Source organism: Vanacampus margaritifer, chromosome 13 (assembly GCF_051991255.1).
Source record: "Vanacampus margaritifer isolate UIUO_Vmar chromosome 13, RoL_Vmar_1.0, whole genome shotgun sequence".
Classification (NCBI taxonomy): Eukaryota; Metazoa; Chordata; class Actinopteri; order Syngnathiformes; family Syngnathidae; genus Vanacampus; species Vanacampus margaritifer.
Genome location: NC_135444.1, coordinates 11,359,501 through 11,383,676, shown reverse-complemented (window position 1 = coordinate 11,383,676; position 24,176 = coordinate 11,359,501). Strand labels below are relative to the sequence as shown.

The 24,176-nt window shown below is 39.4% G+C and overlaps 5 protein-coding genes across 8 annotated transcripts in view; 2 read left to right on the top strand and 3 right to left on the bottom strand.

The window, feature by feature from the left end:
• The window catches only part of usp13 (ubiquitin specific peptidase 13), a 34,251-nt gene extending 28,492 nt beyond the window's left edge, over nucleotides 1–5,759 (bottom strand). For all 3 annotated transcript variants that reach the window (XM_077583978.1, XM_077583979.1, XM_077583980.1), the window contains exons 1-3: nucleotides 5,405–5,759; nucleotides 2,817–2,942; nucleotides 679–739 (exon numbers count right to left, since the gene is read on the bottom strand). In XM_077583978.1, coding sequence (XP_077440104.1) covers nucleotides 679–739; nucleotides 2,817–2,942; nucleotides 5,405–5,515 — 298 coding nt within the window. In that variant the 5' untranslated portion in view covers nucleotides 5,516–5,759. The remainder of the gene's footprint in view (nucleotides 1–678; nucleotides 740–2,816; nucleotides 2,943–5,404) is intronic.
• A 1,414-nt stretch (nucleotides 5,760–7,173) lies between these two features.
• Nucleotides 7,174–9,366, bottom strand: ndufb5 (NADH:ubiquinone oxidoreductase subunit B5). The gene is made up of 6 exons (XM_077584263.1): nucleotides 9,209–9,366; nucleotides 8,590–8,672; nucleotides 8,383–8,449; nucleotides 8,252–8,313; nucleotides 7,830–7,936; nucleotides 7,174–7,383 (listed from the first exon to the last, which is right to left on the bottom strand). The coding sequence occupies exons 1-6, from the start codon at nucleotides 9,324–9,326 to the stop codon at nucleotides 7,263–7,265; spliced, it is 558 nt and encodes a 185-aa protein (XP_077440389.1). The 5' UTR covers nucleotides 9,327–9,366; the 3' UTR covers nucleotides 7,174–7,262.
• Nucleotides 9,367–9,586: 220 nt separating this feature from the next.
• mrpl47 (mitochondrial ribosomal protein L47) lies at nucleotides 9,587–12,087 on the top strand. 2 transcript variants are annotated; one of them, XM_077584000.1, is made up of 7 exons: nucleotides 9,587–9,662; nucleotides 10,015–10,163; nucleotides 10,255–10,315; nucleotides 10,391–10,487; nucleotides 10,584–10,714; nucleotides 11,557–11,652; nucleotides 11,743–12,087. In XM_077584000.1, coding segments are annotated over exons 1-7 (648 nt in total). In that variant the 5' UTR covers nucleotides 9,587–9,660; the 3' UTR covers nucleotides 11,855–12,087. The 2 variants fall into 2 exon arrangements, with proteins under 2 accessions (XP_077440126.1, XP_077440125.1); XM_077583999.1 differs by having other exon boundaries at nucleotides 9,589–9,739.
• A 309-nt stretch (nucleotides 12,088–12,396) lies between these two features.
• actl6a (actin-like 6A) lies at nucleotides 12,397–20,179 on the bottom strand. Its single transcript, XM_077583997.1, has 14 exons — nucleotides 19,985–20,179; nucleotides 18,337–18,413; nucleotides 17,572–17,746; nucleotides 15,567–15,667; nucleotides 15,386–15,483; nucleotides 14,963–15,057; nucleotides 14,161–14,267; nucleotides 13,927–14,016; nucleotides 13,783–13,844; nucleotides 13,245–13,359; nucleotides 13,065–13,145; nucleotides 12,886–12,981; nucleotides 12,706–12,792; nucleotides 12,397–12,632 (listed from the first exon to the last, which is right to left on the bottom strand). Exons 1-14 carry the CDS (start codon nucleotides 20,007–20,009, stop codon nucleotides 12,552–12,554), a joined length of 1,290 nt encoding a protein of 429 aa, XP_077440123.1. The 5' UTR covers nucleotides 20,010–20,179; the 3' UTR covers nucleotides 12,397–12,551.
• Nucleotides 20,127–23,273, top strand: aldh7a1 (aldehyde dehydrogenase 7 family, member A1). Its single transcript, XM_077583996.1, has 2 exons — nucleotides 20,127–20,274; nucleotides 21,305–23,273. The coding sequence occupies exon 2, from the start codon at nucleotides 21,310–21,312 to the stop codon at nucleotides 22,930–22,932; it is 1,623 nt and encodes a 540-aa protein (XP_077440122.1). The 5' UTR covers nucleotides 20,127–20,274; nucleotides 21,305–21,309; the 3' UTR covers nucleotides 22,933–23,273.
• Nucleotides 23,274–24,176: the final 903 nt, after the last annotated feature.

Below are 24,176 nucleotides of genomic sequence, written 5' to 3'. Positions count from 1 at the left end.
AAACATGCAAGCCACATACAGGAAGGCTTGAGCCGAGACTCAAACCCAGAACCTCTTGACTGTGAAGCAGATGTGCAAACCACTTGTCAGGAAGATAAATTATTCCCATTTTATTTGGACTGATTAATTGAAGTTCTTTAAGTTTTGTCCATCTCTTGATTGGTTTGTGGAATAAAAGGATAAGTACGTTTAATGTAATGAATAATGATGCCACTGATGATATCGCTGTGCTCTGATATATCAAACCTGGTTGAAACATAATTTCTGAGTTATGATTAGAATATTTCCATTATTGTCATGTTTATTATTCTGAAATTGAAAATGAAATTCTTGTGGGCAAATATTTGTCCATTAGACATGTTTATATAATTCGTCTCTATGCAGCTTCTTTTGTCACTTGGTATGTATTTGATATTTTCCTCTTAGACACTACTTTAAATAGAATTAATTAATTGATCAATCAACAATTGATTACTCACTAATGACAAAAGTCTTAAGCAATGACTATAAATGACACATTGTATTATTCTACCAATCTGTATTGAAAATGCAAGAAAATATTAACCTGGTCAGCCTCTTTGCAACTATATAGTTCCCTATTGTAAATTTGCTTTGAATCAACGAGCTTCAAAATCATGACTTCCACATCAAGCAAAGTTTGTGACAAATACGACTTACCCAAAAACACCTTTCCATTCCGTCGCCTGGGGACGGCGCCTCCTGCAGCTCCTGTGCTTTTCTGAGGGAGAAAAGAAGAGATAAACACATACTATATTACACCTCATTAAATCCACATGAGATAGTATTGTTTGCATAAAGATGAGATAAGTTGGTCACTTTAAATTGGCAGTTGTAAATAGATGCTGGCTGTCCAGTTGCCATTGGTCATCTTACAAGTTCAGGGGAAAACCCCAACCACCAAGGAATAAGGTCACAGTCTCAAAGAGAGTACGGTGATCCCCCGCTAGATTGCGGTTCATCGTTCACGACCCCACCATTATAAAATAGATTTTTAAGCAACTGTTTTTTTTAAATGGGCTTTTTACACTATGTCGTATTTACTGTAATGACTTCACATATGGGAAAGGAGAGCCCCAGTCACTGATGCACTTTTCAGACTATTACTGAAGACTTGGAGAACAGTAAAACACAGTAAGCACACTCATCACACAAAAGCTGCGAGGGCATCAGGCTATTAACAAGTACTGTGAATCTTAGCATGTTTACAATAGTCTCTGTATCATGACATTGTGTCTGACCACTAGTCTAGTCGATCCATCCTCTTCTTATATTGCACAAAACATAGTAACACTATGGGCTAATTATAGCACAGTTTAACATTGTTATGTATATTCCCTGTGAGGTCTGCTTTTGTCATTTCTATACTGAATGCGCTATATGCTGTTATGTGTACATGACAAAAATAAATGATTTCATCATTTCATTTAATCTCGGAGATGTTTTTTTTTTAAAGAGTCCAGTGACGCAAGTATCATTTCACAGGAAGTTATAACTCTTTAAAAGCAGTAAAAATGCAAAAATTTCTGGATAACATATTACTGTGAGACTATTTTTTTTAACTTTCTTAATCTTAACCTATTTTCAAAAGACTTGGAAAGCCTACTCATCTTACTATTTTTTTTTCTTTTTTCTTTTTTTTTTTACATACGATACCAATTGATAGCATGTTAGCAGCTTTTGAAATAAGATCTTAGGGTTCTCTATACAGTACATGTCTTGCTATACGTTAGCATACTATATATTAGCATTTGATCAATTAGCATCTGAAACAGTACCCAATGTCAGGAAAAGACAAAAACCTCATCAATCTACCTTAGCGCTTTCCATACTCAGCTTTCCATTTTGCTGTATTTTAGCTTATATTTGATAACATACTAGCATTTCAATAATTCTTACATAAAAATTTGGCCCAACGATGTAGTCATTATCAACCAACACTAGCACTTTATGTACTCAGGTTGCTTTTTGACTACAAAAAAACTAAACAAATAAATAAATAAAATACGGATGACTGACGCTAGTTTGTCCTGAAGGACACAAACAAACAAACCAAGAGAATGCTGACACACTTGAGACAAAAAAGTACTCGTGAGAAAAAAAAAAAACATCAGACACGGGAGCCTGCAGAATGTGAACAGCTGTTTCTCTTTCCAGATCCAGGCATGAAAATAGCAGCCCTTTACAAAGCACAGCTTATCTGGGAGCAATTAGAGCCAGTGAGAAAACACAGCGGAAGCTCGGACCCTGGCCTGGTGCTCACAACCAACTCGTCAAAAGAAACATAGGATGAGAAGGTTCAGTTTGGGTCCATGATTAGATTTTAAAATTACTACATACAGTCTAAAGGACCTCAGAATGTAACATTGGATAATATTTATTTAATGAATTTACCCAAGTCTAATTCCACCCCAAAATTTTTTACTTGCTCCTTTGGCCATTTCCTCTTCATAACTTATCAATTTCAAACTACAGTAACATCTTTTGAGTTCATCTGAGCTTACATAGCAAGACAATAAAAAAAAAAGTTAGTCTCCTTTTATATTGCAAGTCAAATTGACCTCTTTTTTGTTCCTCCTTTTTATTAAATATATTTTTGTGTTTGGGGAAGGGGGTAGGGGGGGGGGCTTTTTAATCCACATGTAATAATTATATCGACCCGGCAGTGACAAAAATCGAGGGCAGAATTTTTTTGATAGTTATACATGCAGCAGATCATTGACCTATGAACTCAATTTCAAATAGTCATTGCTTATTACAATAACAGCTGACCTCTGAACCACACGGAATATACTCACTTCTTTGACGTGTCGCTTGAGGTGCATGTAAACACTCTGGCCTGTTTTGCGATAGTGTCTCTCCACGTGCTCTCGTCCAAAGCCCAGGAATGTGTTCATGCACACATACAGGCCTCCCTCAGATTCCTACACATGTGCACGCACATACACGCAAGTGTAGGGAAAAAGAAAAGAAAAAAACAGCAGTCAGAATCAGGGATGTTCATTCGACTAAAGTTCCTTGATTGACTTTGGGGAAAAATAATCAATTGACCGTTTAAAGCAGTGGCGCCCAAGTCCGGTCCTCGAGAGTTCCTATCCAGCCTGTTTTCCATGTCTCCCTCCTTCAGCACAGCTGAATCTAATGATCAGCTCATCAGCAAACTTTGCAGAAGCCTGATAACGATCCTGATCATGAATCAGGTGTTTTAGTGGAGAGAAATATGGAAAACAGGCTGGATATAGGGGCTCTCGAGAACTTGGAAAATGTCAAAATGAACTATTTAAAGGAATGGGTAATAAATAAATAAATAAATTATAAAGCATTTTTCTTTAAATTAAGGCAGAATCCCAAGGTGCTACAAAAACTCGCAAAAAATCAGAAAAGTCAATAAAAATATTGATACAGAATACACCATTATTTATTCCCATCCTACCCTTTCCAGTCAAAAAAAAAATCTCAAATGTGCCACATGTAAAGGACCAGTGTGATAAACCTTTAAGTGGCCTAGAGTGACATATGAGCATGAACAGCGCAAGTCTAAAAATAAAGCCATCCTCAGGCTAACATGATGAACTCCAGACAGCTGAGTCACCTTTAAAAACAGTTGAGTGAGCTTTGAACGTGTTCTCGCCGAGGATGTTTATTTGAACAGAGGACAGGTAATACGCTGGAGTCATTGAGAATTATTTCGATAAAATAAGTATATTGTGTCAAATGTAACTTGAATAGACACTGGACACTAAAAGAATTTTAAAACACTGAGTGGCAACTACAGCATGGTGCTCTGTGCAATTTTTAGAAACAAATAAACAGTTCTAAACATAAATTTAACCCATAATAACCATTCAGAGACAACCATGGACAAGTTGCCAGTCAATCACATGGTACGCCTGGGCAAACAACACTCACATTCACAATTTAGTCTTTAATGAACTTGGCATGCATGTTTTGGGAATGTGAGACGAAGCCGGAGTACTCGAAGTATATGAAGGCATGCTCAGTTACCACTGTAATTATTTTTATTTTTTTTTGTATTTATTGTTTTATATTTATGGCCTAACGGTATTTTTCATACAAACATTGACTGATTTATGGTTTTTACGACTGCACTAGCAAAGATGAGTGGAAAAACTACCGCATGTTTCAATTTAACTACAAAATAATTTGGTTACGTCATCAGTATATGAGCGGAACTCCGTCATAAACCAAAGACCCCTTGAAGGTTGATACTGCAGTATAATGCGCGGTGGCCAATCGGCCATGGACAGCACAGCGGGACAGCAAAACAAAAACAAACCAAAAAAAACGGGAGAGCAACTGAAATCTACAGCCAGGTTCACTTTTATTAAAAAGAAACAAAAAAAAATAGGCTAGGAGTGGGCTCCGCGACTTAAGTACAAATTCGGGGGAAGGTCTCCATCGTAGGAATGGTACTGTCGTAAACCCAAGGATACCCCTGTAGATAAGATACTGGTGGCGTTCCGCAAGCCTCTATACTAGGACCTCAGGATAGCTACAGAAGGTCCTCGCCGTTTACATCGGTCTTGTCATAAGACAATTTGAGCTTATGAATGGGGAACAATGAAACGGTTTGCACAGCAGCATAGGAAAAAAGGCATCACTATACTTGTATGTTTCATTTGACCATTTTATACGTACATACGGCCTTTAAGTGTTTTTGTATCAATAATTACTGTAATTATTAAGACTTTGTGTGATAGACCACAGCTCGTTCCGATTTACGTAAAAATCGAATTCAGGACAGGTTATTTTTGTATCAACGGAATTACTTCGCAAACTGAAGACTACGACCACCCCTGTAGATAGATACCGGTGGTGTTCCACAAGGCTCTATGCTAGGTCCACAGGTTTTACACAGACTGTCCTTGGTTTGTATGGTCTCATATATAACATTTCACCTGTACACACTGAAGTAGGTTGCAGTGTCATTGGAATATGCAGTCACAGACATGACACAAGGAACACAAGTACCATTTTTCATCCGATTGTTTTATATTTATGGCCTACAAATGTTTTGTACCAATATTAACTGTAGGCTAATTAGGAATTAGTGTGACAAGCTACGGATTGCTCTGATGTACATAAGAAATTCAGTTAGGCCACTGTCGTATACTTAACTCCATCGTAAACCGAGGAACTGTCTCTCAATTCAAACTATAACCTAACCGAGCAGGTGGCGGCGAGTTGCACCAACGGGCAACACGGCTCGAGGAGCTCATGTGCGGCCTTAGATAAACAAGGAAAGCCTCTCCGTCCATTCACCTGTCCCCAACTCCTCACATGTAGCTAAACGTCCATTCAGGTCCAACAATAAATATGTTGCAGGTTCCCCTTTACCTCCCCCCGGAATAAAACGCACACTCACCGGGGAGTCGAAGGAGAAGGCACACTCGCTCTTGAACACCCTGTCTCCGGTTTTGGGCACTCTGATGGTGGGCATGTAGGGGACCAGCAGCTCGCCGAGGTCTGTAGCCATGTTGGCATTCCCGCTCCTCGTAGCACAGTGCAGGGCAGCCACCGGACCGCGGGGCTCTCAGAGGCGAGGTGCGCTATTTTTACAGTGGCCAACCAACACTACATTCCTCTGGCCATTGGAGGGAGGGAGGGAGGACGAAGCGTGGAAGAGGACGGCGGCGGCGGGGGCGTGACGCTGGCAAACATCAAAATACTGTAAATGACGAATTAAGAAGGCATACGGGAGATGGGATGATATGTTACAAACACGGAGGTTCTATTGTTTGTTTGTTTTCCAGCGTGACATAGTATCGCGTGGGAGTATAAAATTTCTGCATTTTGCAAGGGAGACACTCCTACGTCTGGAGACGCCCACGCTTACTACTACAGCGCGTGACGGCTAACCCTGCAAGGAATTAAGCGTGTGTTTGGTGCAACGATGAAAACACAGTGAAATTTTGATCTAAAAAAGAAGAAACATTAATATTTTGCCAACGACACAAATAAAGGAAAATTGTCTATAGAACTGTATTAGTGTACAATGGCAAATTCATTCTGCTTTCCTGCCCTCCAGCGGTCATTCGTATTACTACAATAATAAATGGTCAGGACATGCTCTTGGTCAATTTCACAACCTACTAAAACATTAGAAAAATATGATTTTAATTTTTAAATATATTTATGTGTTTTAAAATTTCAGTTACCACCATAGTTCTGATCAATCTTGAATATTTATTTTAAATTCCAAAATGTATCTAAATGGGGCAATGTCATTGATGAATGATTAACAATGTAAAATATTACTACTGTAGACACCAGGCAATGATTTTGTTTAAAAGTTTCTGGGGCACTTACAATATTGACCTCATCTGTATGAGGTGTGTAAGAAAGACACGAGGTCTGGTTACACAAAATAAATACTTTTAACTCCAAACTACCAGATTTCCCCATGGAAGTAATCTCCCAGGAATCTAAAGTATTTTCCCAGCCGCCAACTGCCACAACTTTATGAACACCTGGAAGGATTCTTCTGGGATCCTCAACAGTTGAGCTCAGTCACCACAGCCATTTTTATGTTATCCAATGTATTTTTTTATTATTATTAATGACCGCCTTAATCTTAGGAAAAACGGCAATAAACACTGAGCCACATCCAGTGAATAGACAAGTTGCTCCTAGAATGGCGTCACTCTTCTCAGCCAGGAACTGTTGGATGTCTCAGGACATTGTGAACAGGTGTATTGTCATGGTGAAAAAGCCACGGGCGCTCCTGCCCAAACTGACGCATCTTCTCGCCCATTGAACGTAACAAATGCTGGATACTTTAGCAGATGTGCTGATTGATTGTCTTGCCCACAATGAAGGGGCAAACTCATGGTTTGTAGCTTGGGGACGAAGTAAATCTTTTGACGTGATACTCAGAAATATTTTGTTAATCTTCAGAAACTAAGCCCCAAAATAGACAAACATTAAAATCAACAGTAATATGTTGGTTGTGTTTGAGCGTGAAGTAGTGCAGTTCACTAATCACTGAAGACATCATAAAAAAAAGTTAAAAAAACCTAAATTCACCTGCCCATTATCTTCGTAAAGGTTGTGGCCTAGATGTATTTTTTGTCCTCATAAATCACTGAAGCAATAACAAATCTTCCCGTTTACACACACACACACACACAAAGGTACAGATAGATATTTTTATTTTAGCATGAAGTGGGGGGGGGGAAATGTACAAACAGCGGGCCAGGCTTACTGACAGTGAACAGTCTGGTTCAGTTATCAGGTGCTGACTTGTGGCTGTAGTCGATGAGCTCCTTGTTCAGGGTCTCCACCTGGAACCAGGGGCCGTCTCCTCTCTGCCTCATGTGTTTCCGGACCTCAAGCTTTGCCATCCTATCGACCACAGACAGACAAAACAGCCACTCAATAAAAAGACATTGACGACAGAGTGAGTGCATCCTCCAAGGTCAAATAGCTGATTATGACAAAGAGAACTGGTCTGACTGCTCGCTATTAAGGGGTTAACTTAGTTGTATGATAGTGAGTGTGTTTGTATTTGTAGCTTACAAGTACCTACTTGCAAATAAACAGAATATTGATCAAGGGTTAGACCAGCTTCTCAATTATTTTTTGTTACGCCTCCCAGTCAGGAAGAACAAAACAGCTAATATTCCTTGTACACGTTCTGAAAATGAAAGCAACACTGCCACCTATTGTATTGGATGTCAATAACACTTCATTCTAGTACCACCTCCCCAATCCAAAAAAAGTTCCCTGGGGTCACACTCCATGCGTCGCAACGCAACGGCCCCTATTTGACAAGGACTGGTTTCACCTACCTCATCTCTTCCTTCTCTTTTTCTATTTGGATCGCAGCCATCATCTTTTCATAGTCCTTGGCGGGGTTGTCAAGCAAGTTCCGGGAAATCCACCTAGTGATGGGGTGCTGCAATAGCATGGGGAAAATGCATACATGGCATTTCATTTAATGCATTAACACAGCATTCCATTACAGTCACAACAGGGATAGTAGCAGAGAACTGCCCCAAATTGCAAAAATGTACATATCATTGACACCCTACCCCCCCCCCAAATAAATTGCAAAAATGTACATATCATTGACACCCTACCCCCCCAAATAAATTGCAAAAATGTACATATCATTGACACCCTACCCCCCCCCTTTTTTTTATATATATAATTGCTTGTATAAATTGTTTAAACTAGCATAATTGATCACATTGAAGAAGCAACTACATACCTTGTAGTATTCCCAATACTCAGGTTCATAACCCTCCGGGGTTTCCACCAGCTCTGCTTCACCTTCACAACACAATTATGCACGATTACAGTCAAGAATGAAAGTTGAAATAAAGATGTTGGATCACTCACCAATGAACACATTCACAAATGTGATAGTTAAAGCCACTGGAATACCAGTCAGCATGGCGTAGAATTTCTAAGCGGAAAAGCAGAAATAGTCAATTGTTGTCTTTTGTATAAAGATGAATTGGAAAGTTGTCAATCCGTTAACGCAGCAGTAAAGACTTGCTTCATTGCAAGCTCAGCAAAAACTACGTAAAATGTCTCTAAACTCACCAACAGACGCACAAATCTTTTGTCATAGAACTCAGTAGCTTTAATGACAAACGTTGCCTTCCCATGACCACAACGAACAGCCACTGAAAAACACAAGGGTTAATTAATGAATGGACCTGAATGCTCAAAATGAGACTTTTATGAGAATAGGCAGCACAGTGGGGTGCTTCAGAGTTTTAAGGTTTGGCGTTTGAACCTCTGCTCCAGCCATTCAGTGAAGCTTGTGGTTGTTCATAGGTTGGATGGATGTGGGAGATTGGTAAAGTGAGCTACAACAATGTCATAAAATTTAGTGTTGTTTGTTTGCTTGTTTGTTTGTTTAAAGAGCCAAAAGTTTAATTGAAACAAGTTATTGGTATTGTTTTGCAGATTAAAAAAAACTTGGACATGCAAGTCATATCTGTCATAAATTGAATTAATTATGAACATGAAAGAGTCTCTGATGAATTTACTTATTAGCAATAAAAGATGAAGTTCATAGTGTGACATGACTGCAATACAAACAGTGCCAGCTAGCTATCATTAGCATGCTAACAAAACCTTTCGCAAGGTCACAAGAAGAAACGACAACCTTCCCTCCCAAAATTCTAATTGTTGACTAGGTGGTGGTGTCACGTACCTTTTTCCGTCAGCGGTATTGTTCGAGTAAGTAAATTTGTCGCCGTATTTCCAGATTTCAGTGGACTCAGTCTGGCTGCGATAGCAGCAGCAGACCTGAGCAGGCTCATACCCACCATGTCTACTGTGGGATGGCGCTCCAACAAAACGCACTGTGATTCGCTGTTAAAGGAACTGAAGCGAAAACCGCCATAGTTGGTAGGGGCAAATACTTTTAACATATTTTAATCATTTTTTATTCATGTTATTGTATTTTTAAATTGTTTTAAAAGTATAATGACAGTTTTATTATAATATAGTATTTACCTTGATATACTAATTTGAAAAAACACGCATTCAAATGTTATCATAGAGAAATGCATGTTGGGTAATGAGGCGGTGACGGATATGTTGTAAAGATGGCGACGTCCTCTTCAGCAGGACGCGTTTTGAGTCTCTGCAGACAGTTGCAGAATGTATGTCGAATATCTCCACAGATAAATATTCAACGATATCCTTCTAGTCTGACGAATCTCAATCCTTATCTTTGTAGGTAAGAACCGGTTGTATGTATACGGATTTGGGATAGTAATCATTAGCTTCGTGCTAACCCAAGATTTTTTTTTTCCTTCTGACCTCGACACATGACAAGTTGAAATGTGTAGTTAGCAACACGGGTAAACGTCAAGATTAAACCGTCTGCTCATAATTTTCCTGCGATTATAGCATTATTGCAATTTCTGTAGGAAACAGTGCGTACACCAACACCTAGCACTCAGTCATTTGCTCTGTGAGAAGGGAACCTAATCATGTTTTGTACCCCACCAGGGAAAGGTTACCGCATGTTGCCCAATGTTGGTACAGTCGCAGCATCTCTCTGGTACCGCATCACACCTTGCACACAAGTATCCATAGAAGGGGACTGGATGAGTTCTTTGACTTTCCAGTGAACTGGGGAGAGAGCACGGTGAAATCAGGTAAAACAGAACAAGTGCCACATTCAGATGGTGAACAATTTGTATTTCTCACCACTGTTCTTATTTAGATTTTGGGGTTATCATATTGCAGGTGCACCATGGACTGCCAAACAACTGAGAACGAAGAGCAATGAGGACTTGCACAAACTCTGGTAATACTGACATTTTATGTAAAAGTGTGCTTCTTTTTTTTTTTGCTAGTGTTTAAAACTTGTATCTTTTGCCAGGTATGTGCTGTTGAAAGAAAGGAACATGCTGCTCACTCTGGAGCAGGAAGCGAAAAGGCAAAGTGTTTCGATGCCGAGTCCGGAGAGACTACGGAAGGTTGGTATCACACTTAGATGACTTGCGCACCGTGAAGGCAGATTGGTCATTGCCACATGCATGATTAAAAAAATAATAATAATTTCTTTCTCTTAGGTGCAGCGGTCAATGTTGAGATTGGATACGGTGGTAACCGAAAGAGAGACTTCACTGCGTCTGCTCCAAACGGGACAGGAGAAAGGCAGACCAGGTGCCTGGAGGAAGAATGTGTTTGGATATGCCTATTGGTGAGAACTTGAACACTAACACATTCAAAGTACAACCAAAGATTTTTGGGGAAAATGTACATAATCACATTCACAAATGAATTTTAGAATGTAATTCTGATGTAAATTGCATATACAGTGATCACTTGCGTATTCGTGTTCTTGCATTTGCCTCGTTTTTTTTTTTTTTTTCAAAGTAAAGTCACTGTCACACAGATGAGAGCAGATCAAATAATAAAACAAGTGTGCAGATTTGTTTGAATTTCAAAATTTGCTTAAACAATATATAAACAAATGTATAGTGTTCCCTCGTTTTCCTCTGGGGTTAGGTTAAAAAAAAATACCCGCAATAAATGAAATCCGCAAAGTAGTTAGCTCTATGTTTTACATTTATTATAAATGTTTTAAGTCTGTAAAACCCCTCACCACAGTTTATACACTTTTCTCATAGAGGCATTTACATTTTCTCACATTTCTCTCATTTAAATATTCTCAATGTTCAAGTCTTAATAAATGTTATATTATAAAATTTATAAAATAGTTACATTCCTGTAAAAAAAAAAAAATGCATGCAAAATTGCACACACAAAAAATCTGCGAGGCTGTGAAAAGTGAACCGCGTTATAGCGAAGGAAACACTGTATACCAAAAAAGAAACATATTTTTGTGCTGAGGTCAAAGCAATGCCTAACATGTAAAGATTGCTTTGGCACAATCTGGTGGCATCTTTGTGCCAAGCCACTATTTTGAACTTGAGAGGAGTATTTACTCAAAACATAACTTTGTGTAATAGAAAAGGGTGCTCTACCGCCATCATAAAGTACCCTATCTCCGGTTAACTTTTTTTTTTTTTTCTCATCCAGGTACAGATTCAAAGAATATGCCATTCCTTGGTATATGAATAAAATATACAAGAGAAAGAAGTTTCACACGCCCAAGTTTGTTGAACCGCACATCAGGTAGGATACGGTACACTGGCAGCGTTCATGATGATTTTGCACAAGCTGTTGTACATTAAATATATTTTTTCTTTGCTGCTTATCTTGCAGATTACGTATTGAGAAGTTCTTAAGGGGGAAGCACAGGAAAGCAAACATGGAGAAGAAAAAGTTGGCCAAACTTCAAGAAAGGTTCCCCCAGATGAAGGTTCCGGCTTCGTGAAAACCTTCCAAGTCATTCTTGTCCCATATGTCATTTAATTGTCGCCAGATTGATACTGTTGAGTGAACATGAAGATCCAACTTTCATGTGATTAAATACTATAAACTATTACCTTAGAATGTGTATTCACGACTTGTATTTATGTGTTTAACATTTTACAAGAAGGTGGAGCCACTGAGCAGTAATAGATTAAATATTTTTATTATGAGTTGAAACTTCAACTGAGGCAACAAGGCCTTTGTCAATGAGTTATTTTCGTACAGTTTTTGCTCCACAGACTAACTTTGACTCAAAAAGGTTTTTACAAAACACTCCCTCGTTATTCAAAGTGACATTTTAAAAGTATTTAAGTATTGCGCGTGTTAAGAAGAAAAAAAAGGGGAGGCGCAGTTCAATTTATGCACAGTTGGAGCCAAGATTGCCTTATTGTATGGTAGACTGTAAAAAAAAAAAAAAAAGATGTTAAGTAAGAAATACAAATGTCTTTAGTTGCTGTGAGGTTTCCATAAATCAATTTTCATTTGAAGGCAGCACGCTGAACATTATGGCAAAGAAATTTAATCTCACTTCACCAAAGTGACAGACATAATTGTGAATGTGTATGTTGCTACATCACGTCCACAAACACGGCATGTGGACAAACTGTAAAAAAAAAAAAAAAAAAAATACAAAACAAGATTTGTTGGGTTTCTGTAAATCAAGGGCACTTCCTGTCCACGCACTGCTTTCCTCCCTCCTCATACTCTTGTTTGGAGATCCACATTTGCTGGAAGGTTCCCTAGAAGACAAGGAAATCATTTGGTGCGTCTGCTCGGATATCAAAATGCCAGCAGCACTTCCCGTGTCCTTACAAGTGATGCTAAGATGGAGCCTCCGATCCACGCGCTGAACCTGCGCTCGACTGTGGTGTTGTTGGCTATTAGCTTCAGTCGCATGCTCTGTAAATTAAAAAAACAAACGTCCATTTATTGTTTTGAACGGACCCCCCCCCCCAAAAAAAAAAAGACAAAAGGCAGTTGTTGAGCACACACCGGGGGCGTTTTCTGAGACAATTCTCTGTTGAGGCGGTCAGTGAAGCCCTGAATCAGCGTGTTTCCCCCCGTCACCACTACGCTGCCATACAGACCCTGACACACAAGACAAAACTCAGCCTCAAATGGTGATTTTGAATAAACAAGATCACACAGAGTGCGCGACTGCCGATATTTACCGGCCGAATGTCGATGTCGCACATTCCCACGCTGGTCGTCACCACGTGGCCGACTCCTAACATCGTGTTTCCGGACAAGCCCTAACGCGAATCATGTGACATTGTTAGTCCACCCGAACGCCGCAGAACCTTACAGCAGAGTGTGTAGCTGGTGACGGATCAAAATCAGGTAAAGCCTACCTTGGCGTTAGAGGGGTCGAAAAGGCCCTCTGGTATTTTCAACCTCTCAGCCCCAAAGTCACAGTTGTAGCCATTGGGCAGCTCATAGTGCACTGTGGGCATCTGGGCAGCGACCCTGAAGGAAGAAGATGGTATTCACTCGTATCTAAATCTTGAGAGTGGAAACTTGAAAGCATGAAAACTGTAGGATAGAATGACGGAATGCTTGTCGCTACGGATTTCCCTTAAATAGCAGCTCCTGCTCTCTAATAAATGCAGTTTGTTAATTACATTACTATCCACTTGGAAAAACAAACGCCTCGCCTCAAATAAACAAAATACCATTTTAAAAAGTAAAAGTATTTAGTATGTGTTTAATGAATCAATAATGAGTTTAGAATAGATCAAAACTACTTCCAAAAAGCAGTCAGAATCAAGAGGCCCTGATTTCAAAATCATTTTTCTCCAGATACAGATAACTCCGGATCGTAACTCTAAATTGCCCAAATTGACTGTAATCCAATAAATGTGTCGGCTGATGGTGAAGGATTATACTTACTGTTCGTCGTATGGCGAGTCGGACACCTGCAGCACAGATGCCTGGAAGTCTTGGATGACACACTAATCACAAAGTAGAGAGATGTTGTATTAGTATAAACGGTAGCATAAAGTTGCGTTGCCAAGACTTGCAGCTATAACTGACATTGCACATGTAGTTGTGCCATGAGCGTGTGGCTTGAGGTAGTTTCTCCTTTTTCTTCCAGCTAGCCGGCGACCCCTCTCGCACTGGATCCTAGCGTGAAAAATATTGATGTCAATTCCCACTTAAAATTGTGCATTCGATTCACAAAATAATTTTAGCGTGAAGCTAGCAACAGCGTACGCAGCAACTGCGTGTCAACATGCTCCAAATATGAACGATGAAAAGCAGGCTCACCTTTGATGAAATCATGTAAGGTGGAATGATTTCAACATTTAACTCTTGGAAGAGTTCTCGACACTGCATGCTCATGAAGTCTCCAGCCAGGGGTGACTTGACGATGCCTGTCGCAGAAAACAAAAGAAGATTTGCAGTCATTTACAGACAATGCACACATACAGTGGAACTTCCGAAGACAAACACCTAAAAGATGATATGATTGAGAATCAAACAAAAACTAAGAATCCAACTCAGAATTATGTGGCAGACGTCCTAACCTAACCACTACTAGAATAGAGTAAATGTGATTATCAATTACATAAATTGACCAGATCCCAATGTAGGCATACAGTTACTTAAATAGTAAATATTTATACTAATAAAGCTCTGGAAATGTTCCAATCATCAATTCACATTGGTTTCCTTGCAGTGGAAGGACAATATCAGTTGGTGGCGGTAATGTGCCATTAAGCCATTAAACTCCGCAGACGTGTTAGAACCAGGAAATACATTTGATATGATAAATGGTTTGTGGTTGTATTTTCCATGTTTGCAGGTCAAACTGAATCAAATTAAAGTAGAAATTCAGAAGGATTGGGAATGGGATTTTTTTATAGGTTTTAGGTGAACTAATGAATACACACACACGCACGCACTCACATTCTCACCCACATTCAAAATAAATTTAAAAAAATTAAAAAAAAGAGAGCAATGATGATGACATGTCAAATCGGTAAAATTACCGAATGAACAATACTGAGCTCTCCAGGAAAAAAAAAAGAAAAAAGAAAGAAATTCAGAAGGATTGATTAAGAATTACCTTGCTGCAGGACGTAGCCATCGTGCACCGGTATGGCTGTAGTGTGTGTGGCTCCGCTGTCCAGAACCAAGCCCGTGGACCTCCCGTTGGCAAAGCTTAAAGGAAGTAAGTAAAGGAATCGTAGTGACAAATGTATGGCATTTGGAACATCTATTTTCGATAGACATTTGGAGACAAACCACCATTCACACTTAAAGACAATTTAGAGTCTTCAATGAACCACACATGCAGTTTTTGCAATGTGGGAAGAATCCGGAGAATTCCCACACAAGCACTTAGGAGAACATGCAATCTTCACACAGGAAGGCCTTAAAACTATGAGGCAGCCCGGCCATATTAATCTCTTATCCACAGTGCTCCACACATTATGAAACAGTATTATAAAAAATAAAAAAATAAAGAAGGCAAAAACATAAAGGATACGCAGACAGCACGGCTGATTTGCAAAGAAAGAAGGCGGGAATGTTGTAGTGCTCAAACATCAGTTCCGTCAGTTTCTCTCGTTTTGCCCGTGTGTTCCACTGTAGACACAAAAATACATCATTTGACAAAAGACACACAAAAAAAACACGTCAAATCCTAGTTTGCAGTGGGAGTAACTCACCGATGCTTCAGACATAAGTACTGGATGCAAGCTTGGTTCTGACTTGAAGTGCATCCTGTAGGTGTGGTCCAAAATGGCTTGGAAACTGTCCCAGTCTTCAACTGTGATGGAGGCATAAAAAAGATGAATGAATGTACTACATATAATTTTTTGGGGTAAGGTAAGGGTAACTTGAATAAGTCGCACTTTCTGATTTTTTCCCCCATTGAAAATACATTTTCTACATCTGTTCCTATTTACACAAAAAAATATGGTAGTTTGTTTTGCTTTCATTCCCTTACAGTACTGTAAACTGAAAAATAAGCTACTGTATATACTACATATATATATAACCAGCTCCCTAAGGGCAACCATAACTACAGCACAATGAGGCCAGTGATAAAAACAACTTTGACACAGGTGATATGCAGAATAATCATAAAATCATCTTCCAAAGAATAAATATCGTGTCCCATATGTGCTGAAGGTCTTATTTGCATTTGTGTGTCACAAGAACAAAAAACATGATTCTGTCATCGTCACCGCTGGGTCAGTTTCATCATGAAAAATAGAACAATGGTGAGTTTTTTTAGATCGTAATTTGAGCTGCGTGCACCGATGTTCCAGGCCAGCCCTCTAAGGGAAGCTGTGGTCCCAACGCTGCCGCTTTGCGACAATTAAGATTGGTGTCACAATGGCCTTGAAATAGTTTCATCTCTATGGGTTGTCATCAAGATGAGCATTTGTCAGCTGGGCCGGCATACTTTATACTTGCGGACTCTAGAATTGAGTTTACTGGTGCATCTTAGCTGGATTTGGGTCATATTACAGATCTGTTTTAGGGAGCAGGCAATAAAGCCACTAAACTAACTGGTGCAATTTGGCATAATATTTTTATTATTATTAATGTAATGAAATAAATAGAAATACTAAAAAAAATATATATTTTTTTTAAACTGTAATTGTAACTACATCTTACTTTTATAAAATTAAATATAATTATACAAAAAAAATGTTAAAATTGTTGATCAATTAATATAATACATGAGCTTTTGTGGTTCATTTTATGCTGTATGTCCGTACAAAAGAAGGAAGGCCAAACAATCATTCGTGAATTGCAATTTACTTTACTTTATTACACAATACTTAGGGGCTCTTTTTTTTTCTTATCTAGCACTCGACAATAGGGATGTGCAATTAATCGAAATTCAATTCCAATTATTACACTCCACATTTACAAAATCGGCATAATTTTAAACAAAATTTAAAGATTATTAATACTAATTTTGAGTTGACCTTATTTTATTTTAAAATTTCTAATTTAATAAATGTTGCTTGATCCAAAAGGAAATTGCATAACTATAGTGTTTCAAATAAATGTATTTTGTCTCAATATTTTTTTACATGTTTAAACATTTGCTTGTTTCGTACCAAAAAACAAATGATTGTCCTAAGCATGATTGCAATTATTACCAAATTAATCATGATTAATATTTTCTTCATAATCGAGCAGCCCTACTCAACAATACTCCATATACTTTAAAACAAACAAACAAGCAATACAAATACTAAAAAAAAAATTTTTTAACTCAATGTTTAAATTCAAAACATTTTGAAATGAAAAAAAAAATCAAAAAAAATAAAATATAGCCTAAGGAAGCTGCTCTAAAAACTATGTAATAAAAACTATTTTTTAAGACAAAAAAAAAAACTAATATGAAAAATGCCTATTTTAAATATATTGTAAACACATTTGAACACCCAAAGAACTTTAAAATGTAGATAAAATACTGTACATTTTGAATAGTTTGTGTTAGATGCATGATTGAGCCTTTAAGAGGTGGCGTGGCGTGTGATGTCAGCGAGGCTTAAGCGAGAGCTGTGGTAGACAGCAGTTGAGAACATGCATTTGAACTAGCTACACAAAGTGTAGTGTGAATTTAGAGGCGCTCTGTATTATTCCATCATTTGGTCTCCACTGTATTTTTGGAAGGGACAAAGGTGACACACACAAATAAATACTCACTCATGCCGTTCTTGAGAGGAGACATGACCTCCATGCTTTCCCTCGGGACCCTCAGCTGGTTGGTGTCGATATAGTAAGTGGTGCCACTCTGCTTGCTTTTGTCGCCATCCGTCTCCATGGGAGTGGTGCCATCGTCGCGGTCCAATGTCACACCGATCACTGTGGGGAAGTCGGCCTTGAAGGGCGAAAAGAAACATTCATTTGTTTTGTTATTTTTACATTTCAGTTTACGGACATTAATACTTGCTCATTTTATATGTCATATCAAAACCCAAAACTTCATAAACTGGCCTTATTTGTGTTCTTTTCTTCTTTTCATTTTGCATTAATTATACATTCTATCCGTAGCATTTTTAATTATGTTTTCAACAATTCAACATGGAGCAGGTCACATTGACAAATGAACATTTTCGGTGTTCCAAAGAAGCTAACATAACAGCAGGATGTCAACCTCACAGGTTCCCTGTAACTGGAGTATCAACCATTAATTCAATTTTGAATGTGATTTTAATCGTTATTTATTAATTTAATTAATAGGCAGCAATAGATCATATGTAAGGATGGAAAAGGATAATAACTCTAATCAAAGAACCAAGTCGTCTACAACGGTCTGAACTTGATTTATACTGTCTTGTAGTCCTCCTGGGTGACAGACCTCATTTCTTGACATCATCAACATACCCCAGAGAGAAGATGAAGAAGCAAGAGGGTGGGTGGGTGAATGTGTGTGTGTGGGGGGGGTCACGTTCAATCATGTCCTCTTACCTTGGGACAGTCTTCGCCTGCATAGCCAGCTCTCACTGTGTATGAGCCAATGTCGAACACCAGAGCTCCCACCTCATCTGGAGAAAATACAAGACAATCACTGCAATTTTGCCAATATGCGCCCGCCCATCCCAGCTGACTAGTGGCAAGAAGCAGACTGGGCTGGTCACATCACATCTAAAATGTACATACATAGAGACAATCAATTAGTATTACTGTATTCACATTCACACCATCACCAGGGATGTGATTTGTCCAAAGTGAAATTATCTCAAAATTTAGCCGGGGGTCTGGGGGCCGCTGGCACCCAGCTAGGTCCAAAAAAATAGACAAAACAACAGCATAAATTTTCAATGTATATTGAACTATCCCATATAAAATGGCAGTTTTAGTCAACTCAAAATCAGTCACATTCAAAAACATTGGACTGCCTTTGCTTTTAAAAACTATCACTGAGAATCTCATCATATCTAACTAATGTGATTACTAAGTTAACACATAAATAATGTTGAAGAGTTCAAATTTCATGAACTAATAATTGTATCATGACCAAATGAAAAGTAACTCATATTAGAGCATACCACAAATGTCTTTGTTATAGCAGAAGATGTTATCTGTCGGAGTCATGTGCATACACAATGAACTACTAAAAAATAAATAAAATAAAAAATCGAATTTTTTTTGGGGGGGGGGGAGATAAAAAAAAAAAGCGTAATTCCGGAATTAGCGGAAAAATCACATCCCTGCATCACTGAGAGGGAATTCATCCCACATGCTGCCAGCGTGAAACTCAAGCCAATAAACCATGGCACACATTTCTCATTTAATGTAGTAAAAATAACAAAAGGTGGCTTTCCAAAGGGAAGGGTCTCATATAGTATGGCATTCACAATCTACTAGATCGTTAACACATCAATTTGGGACAAGTCTGCAAGATTATACAGACCAACATCATAATTTTACATTAAGAGACAGGTTTTCAAATTAACAAACATAAAGCGTCATACAAAATATTATTTACATACAGTATGTATTTATTAACTAACCCCTCCCTCCAATATTTTTAGCTGAAACCAATATGATTTTTAATTTTTTTTTTTTAAACTGTTACTTGCAAGAATCCAAGCAAAGCAGGACATTAGAGCACATAGCAATTCTCTCAGAAAATGTTAAAAGGGTGTTATGCCAAATGCAACGATTAAAAAAAGACTAAAACTTGGGTGATTTATATATATATATATATATATATAAACACATTCGATATTGACCCATAAAGCATTCAATTTTCCACTGATGTTAGATAACACGTGGTTCACTTACTTTAGTAACTACAGTACTGTACAAACACATATTCAACACATACATAGTTTCGTCCTGCCCACTTTCATTCATTTCATTGCGCTAAAACGGTACAATTCAAAGGCCGCTTAACCGATTGGAACTGCTACAAAAACACGCGTTTTGGCGTAACGAAGTAAGTGTTAACACAAATGTTCAAGGTTGTGTGTATGATGAGCAAGAATGAATAACAATGATATTCCAAACATACAGCTAACAGGTATGGCTAGCACACTTAGCCAGCTATGCACAAGGCTACGAAAGGGAACGACAAAGCGATCCCCTTCTGGGACCGTTCAATGCCACTCACCGCCCCCGTACACTCCGCCGCTCATCTTGGAAATGTTCACAGCAGCGCAACTATGTGATAATGTATGCTATTATCGTAGAATCGCAACCGATAGACGGCTAATCACAACAAAGGAGCTGCGGTGGGTTAGCAATAGCATAGATCCGTAACGAAGTCGGCGCCACTTGTGCGTCATAGTTGCCGTCCAATCAGAGAGCAGCACAGCCGCAGCGGGCGTGGTGACGAATAAATCTGGGGACAGAAAGATCCATGCTCGACAGCGGACGTAGCCTTGCGTACCACACAGCAAAGTAAGTGAAAATGCTGCGAAGTAATCGTTTAAAAAACGGTTTGAAATTGGTGGGGAAATGAAGCGAGTTGCAACGTCATGGTTGCACGACGGGGGTAGTCAGTGAACTTTACATTCAAGACCTTGAGGGACGGTGGAATCGTGAACGTGTCACAGATCTGGGCGTCCATGACACTTGTAGAAAATAGTGCGTACTCGTGATGTGACTCCTATTTGGAATTTTAAAACCGTGAAAGCTGTTAAAATGTTGCCAAAATTGCACAATTACGCTAATCAAACCAGTTAGAATTCAGATTTCCACTTAAGAGTTAGAATTTCTTCTGAAATAAACAGGTGAAACGATAATTAGATGTTTGTCGTGCATATGACGTCACGTGATGTATAATATGTATTTTATATTTATGCAAAAAAATAGTGAAACGCTAATGTCATATAAAACGAGAATTACTTTGTAATTTTGTACCGTGTTAAAATAGTTAGTGACTGACATTCAATGATAAATGGTCATTAACTGTTGTTCACCCACTTGCCACAACATTGTAGTCACCTACACAATTGAATGTGGTCCATTACAAGAGCTGTTTGTATTACAAACATTATAATGTTGTGTTTGTTTGTTTTCTGGCATAAATAGAGGCACAGGTAGTAGTAGTACCTTGCTGATCATTTGCGAAGGGGAAATCAGCAACTACAGTTCTACATTGTTTACTGGTTTTAGGAGCAACTTTCAACTGTTTCTGGTACCTAAAATACTGCAATTTCAATTAATAAGCAACTCAACTAGTGGTTCACTGTCAGATAGTAACAGGTTGCGTGATGTCTGATGTTTTAGAGCCAATGGCGACCTGAAATTAGGTGGAGGAACCGGCGCCCCACGTTTTATATGCATGGGATATTCTGATTGCAATGCAAGTTGCACATCACTGCAAAATACAATCATAATTAATTTACAATTTTCAAATTGTTCTAATGTGGTGTGTGTTTACACATTGTAAGCGTGTGTGAGTAACTTTGTGTGTGTGTGTTTGCAGCACTCATGCAGCGCTGCCTCAACTTGACCATTGCCCGACACAGCAGGCTCCTCTTGAAGTATAAATTTCCATCTGTTCACCAGTCAGCAGCCATGTCGGGTCTTCTCATTAGCCAGCCCAAATACGCTTGGCTGAAAGAGCTTGGTCTCTCTGAGGACAACCCCGGTGTTTACAATGGCAGCTGGGGAGGCAGTGGTGAGGTCATCACCTCGCACTGCCCCGCCAACAACGAGCCGATAGCCAGAGTAACCCAAGCTACAATGGCGGAGTATGAAGAGACTGTCCTGAAGGCAAAGGAAGCCTGGAAGTTGTGGGCAGATATTCCTGCTCCGAAAAGAGGGGAAATCGTCAGGCAGATTGGAGATGGGCTGAGAAAGAAAATCAAAGTACTCGGGAGCTTGGTGTCTCTCGAAATGGGAAAGATCTACGTTGAAGGGGTGGGAGAAGTTCAGGAATATGTTGACGTGTGTGATTACGCTGTCGGTCTGTCAAGAATGATTGGTGGGCCCGTATTGCCTTCAGAAAGACCAGGCCACGCCCTGATCGAACAGTGGAACCCAGTTGGTCTTGTTGGTATCATCACCGCCTTCAACTTTCCTGTGGCCGTCTATGGCTGGAACAACGCCCTCGCTCTTACGTGTGGCAATGTATGCCTGTGGAAAGGAGCGCCAACCACACCTCTCACAAGCGTGGCTGTTTCGAAGATCGTAGCCGAGGTGCTGGAGCAGAACAACCTTCCGGGTGCCATTTGCTCCATGACCTGTGGAGGGGCTGATATTGGCACGGCCATGGCCAAGGACGAGCGGGTGGATCTCTTGTCTTTCACTGGCAGCACCCAGGTTGGCAAGATGGTGGGCATGATGATCCAAGAAAGGTTCGGCCGCAAGCTGCTGGAGCTCGGCGGCAACAACGCCATCATCGTGTTTGAGGATGCCGATCTTAATCTGGTGGTGCCGTCTGCGGTGTTCGCATCTGTTGGAACCGCCGGCCAACGCTGCACTACCACGAGACGTTTAATGCTGCATGAGAGCGTCCATGACACAGTTATTGAGAGGATCACCAAGGCCTATAAGCAAGTCCGCATCGGAGATCCCTGGGATCCCAGCACCATGTATGGGCCCTTGCACACCAAACAAGCGGTGGAACAGTATCTTAACGCAATTGAGAAGGCCAAGCAGCAAGGCGGCACTGTCGTCTGCGGAGGAAAAGTGATGGACCGTCCAGGAAACTACGTGGAGCCCACCATCATCACCGGGCTGGCTCACGACACTTCGGTCGTCCACACCGAAACGTTTGTCCCCATCCTCTACGTCCTCAAGTTCAAAACCGAGGAGGAGGCATTTGCGTGGAACAACGAGGTGAAGCAGGGTCTGTCCAGCAGCATCTTTACCAAAGATCTGGGGCGGATTTTCCGCTGGCTCGGACCTAAGGGGTCCGACTGCGGCATCGTGAATGTCAACATTCCAACAAGCGGTGCTGAAATCGGAGGGGCCTTCGGTGGGGAGAAACACACCGGAGGCGGCAGAGAGTCTGGAAGTGATTCATGGAAGCAGTACATGAGGCGCTCAACCTGCACCATCAACTACAGCAAGGATCTCCCACTTGCACAGGGAATCAAGTTTGAGTGACACCTAGGGCTGTTTGTTGTTCGTTCGGGCACTGTACAGCAATGAATATGATGACATCATCCCTTGTGATCTCTCCTATGAATTTGAAGAGGTCAACGAACGTCATCAACGTCTGGAGAAAAACAGGAGTGGTCATATATTACGTACAGTAGATCAATGAATGTGGGATTTGAAGTCTGTAGACGTTTTTGGAAACCTGAAAATACGTTTAATTAATTAGTCATGTTGATACAGTAGTGTTTGTAAAAGCACTTGGAAATTGAGTTGTGATATATGACTGTATCAGATGCTTTATTCTCTTACAATAAAATAAATTAACCATTTATTCTGGCAGAAACAAAGGAATGGACAATGTTATTACTACTTTCTATTACATATTAAATGAAATTGGACAGTGCAGCTGCAGCACATGGGCATCATCACTGTAGTTATTGACCTGTCACTCCTGAAACGTTGACTTGATAATTTTCTGTCATACAGTTTTATTTAGTTTTGATTAGTTAGTTAAAGGGGACATCTACCCTTCCCTCAAAAAGAAATCTTCACAATATGTTATATGCAGCCCCACTAGTCTAAATATGGTATTCTGGTTAATGTTGTGTTAGTGAATTAAGAGTTACGCAGCAAAACAACCAATCACAGTCCAGCTTCAGAAAACAGGTGAACTGTGATTGCTCATTGCCTGAGCCCTGAACATTGATGTCATCTTCAGTCGACAAGTGGCAAAATGGTGATGGATTAAAAAACGGCTGGATTTTGCTTCATAACTCATATTCCACAAATGTAATATTAATCAGAATGTTATGTTTAGACTAGTGAGGTCACATATAACACATTGTCAAGAAATGTTTAAGGTTGACTTCCACTTTAAGTAACATTAAATTTGGTGGTAGTCAATAAAATATTAAGTCAACATTTCATTGCGCACTCTTACACAATATGCTAAAAAGCAGTTGGGTGGTTACCACAATGGGACGACGACACAGACTCCCATGATTTACTATAATTAAAAAAAAAAGTGAAATGACTAGCAGGATTAAGAAGTACAGTATGTTATGTATGTTAGTATGTAATAAATAAATAAAATCTCATTGATCTCTGTACGTTCAACAAAAATGATTGATTTCAGATTCAAGAATGTGATTTTGTTTTTTCTTTTTACATGAGAGCAGAGAAATAACATGGAGACTTTGCAGGACCAAAGTCAACCAACAAAACAAAAAATATTCTACAAAACACCCTAT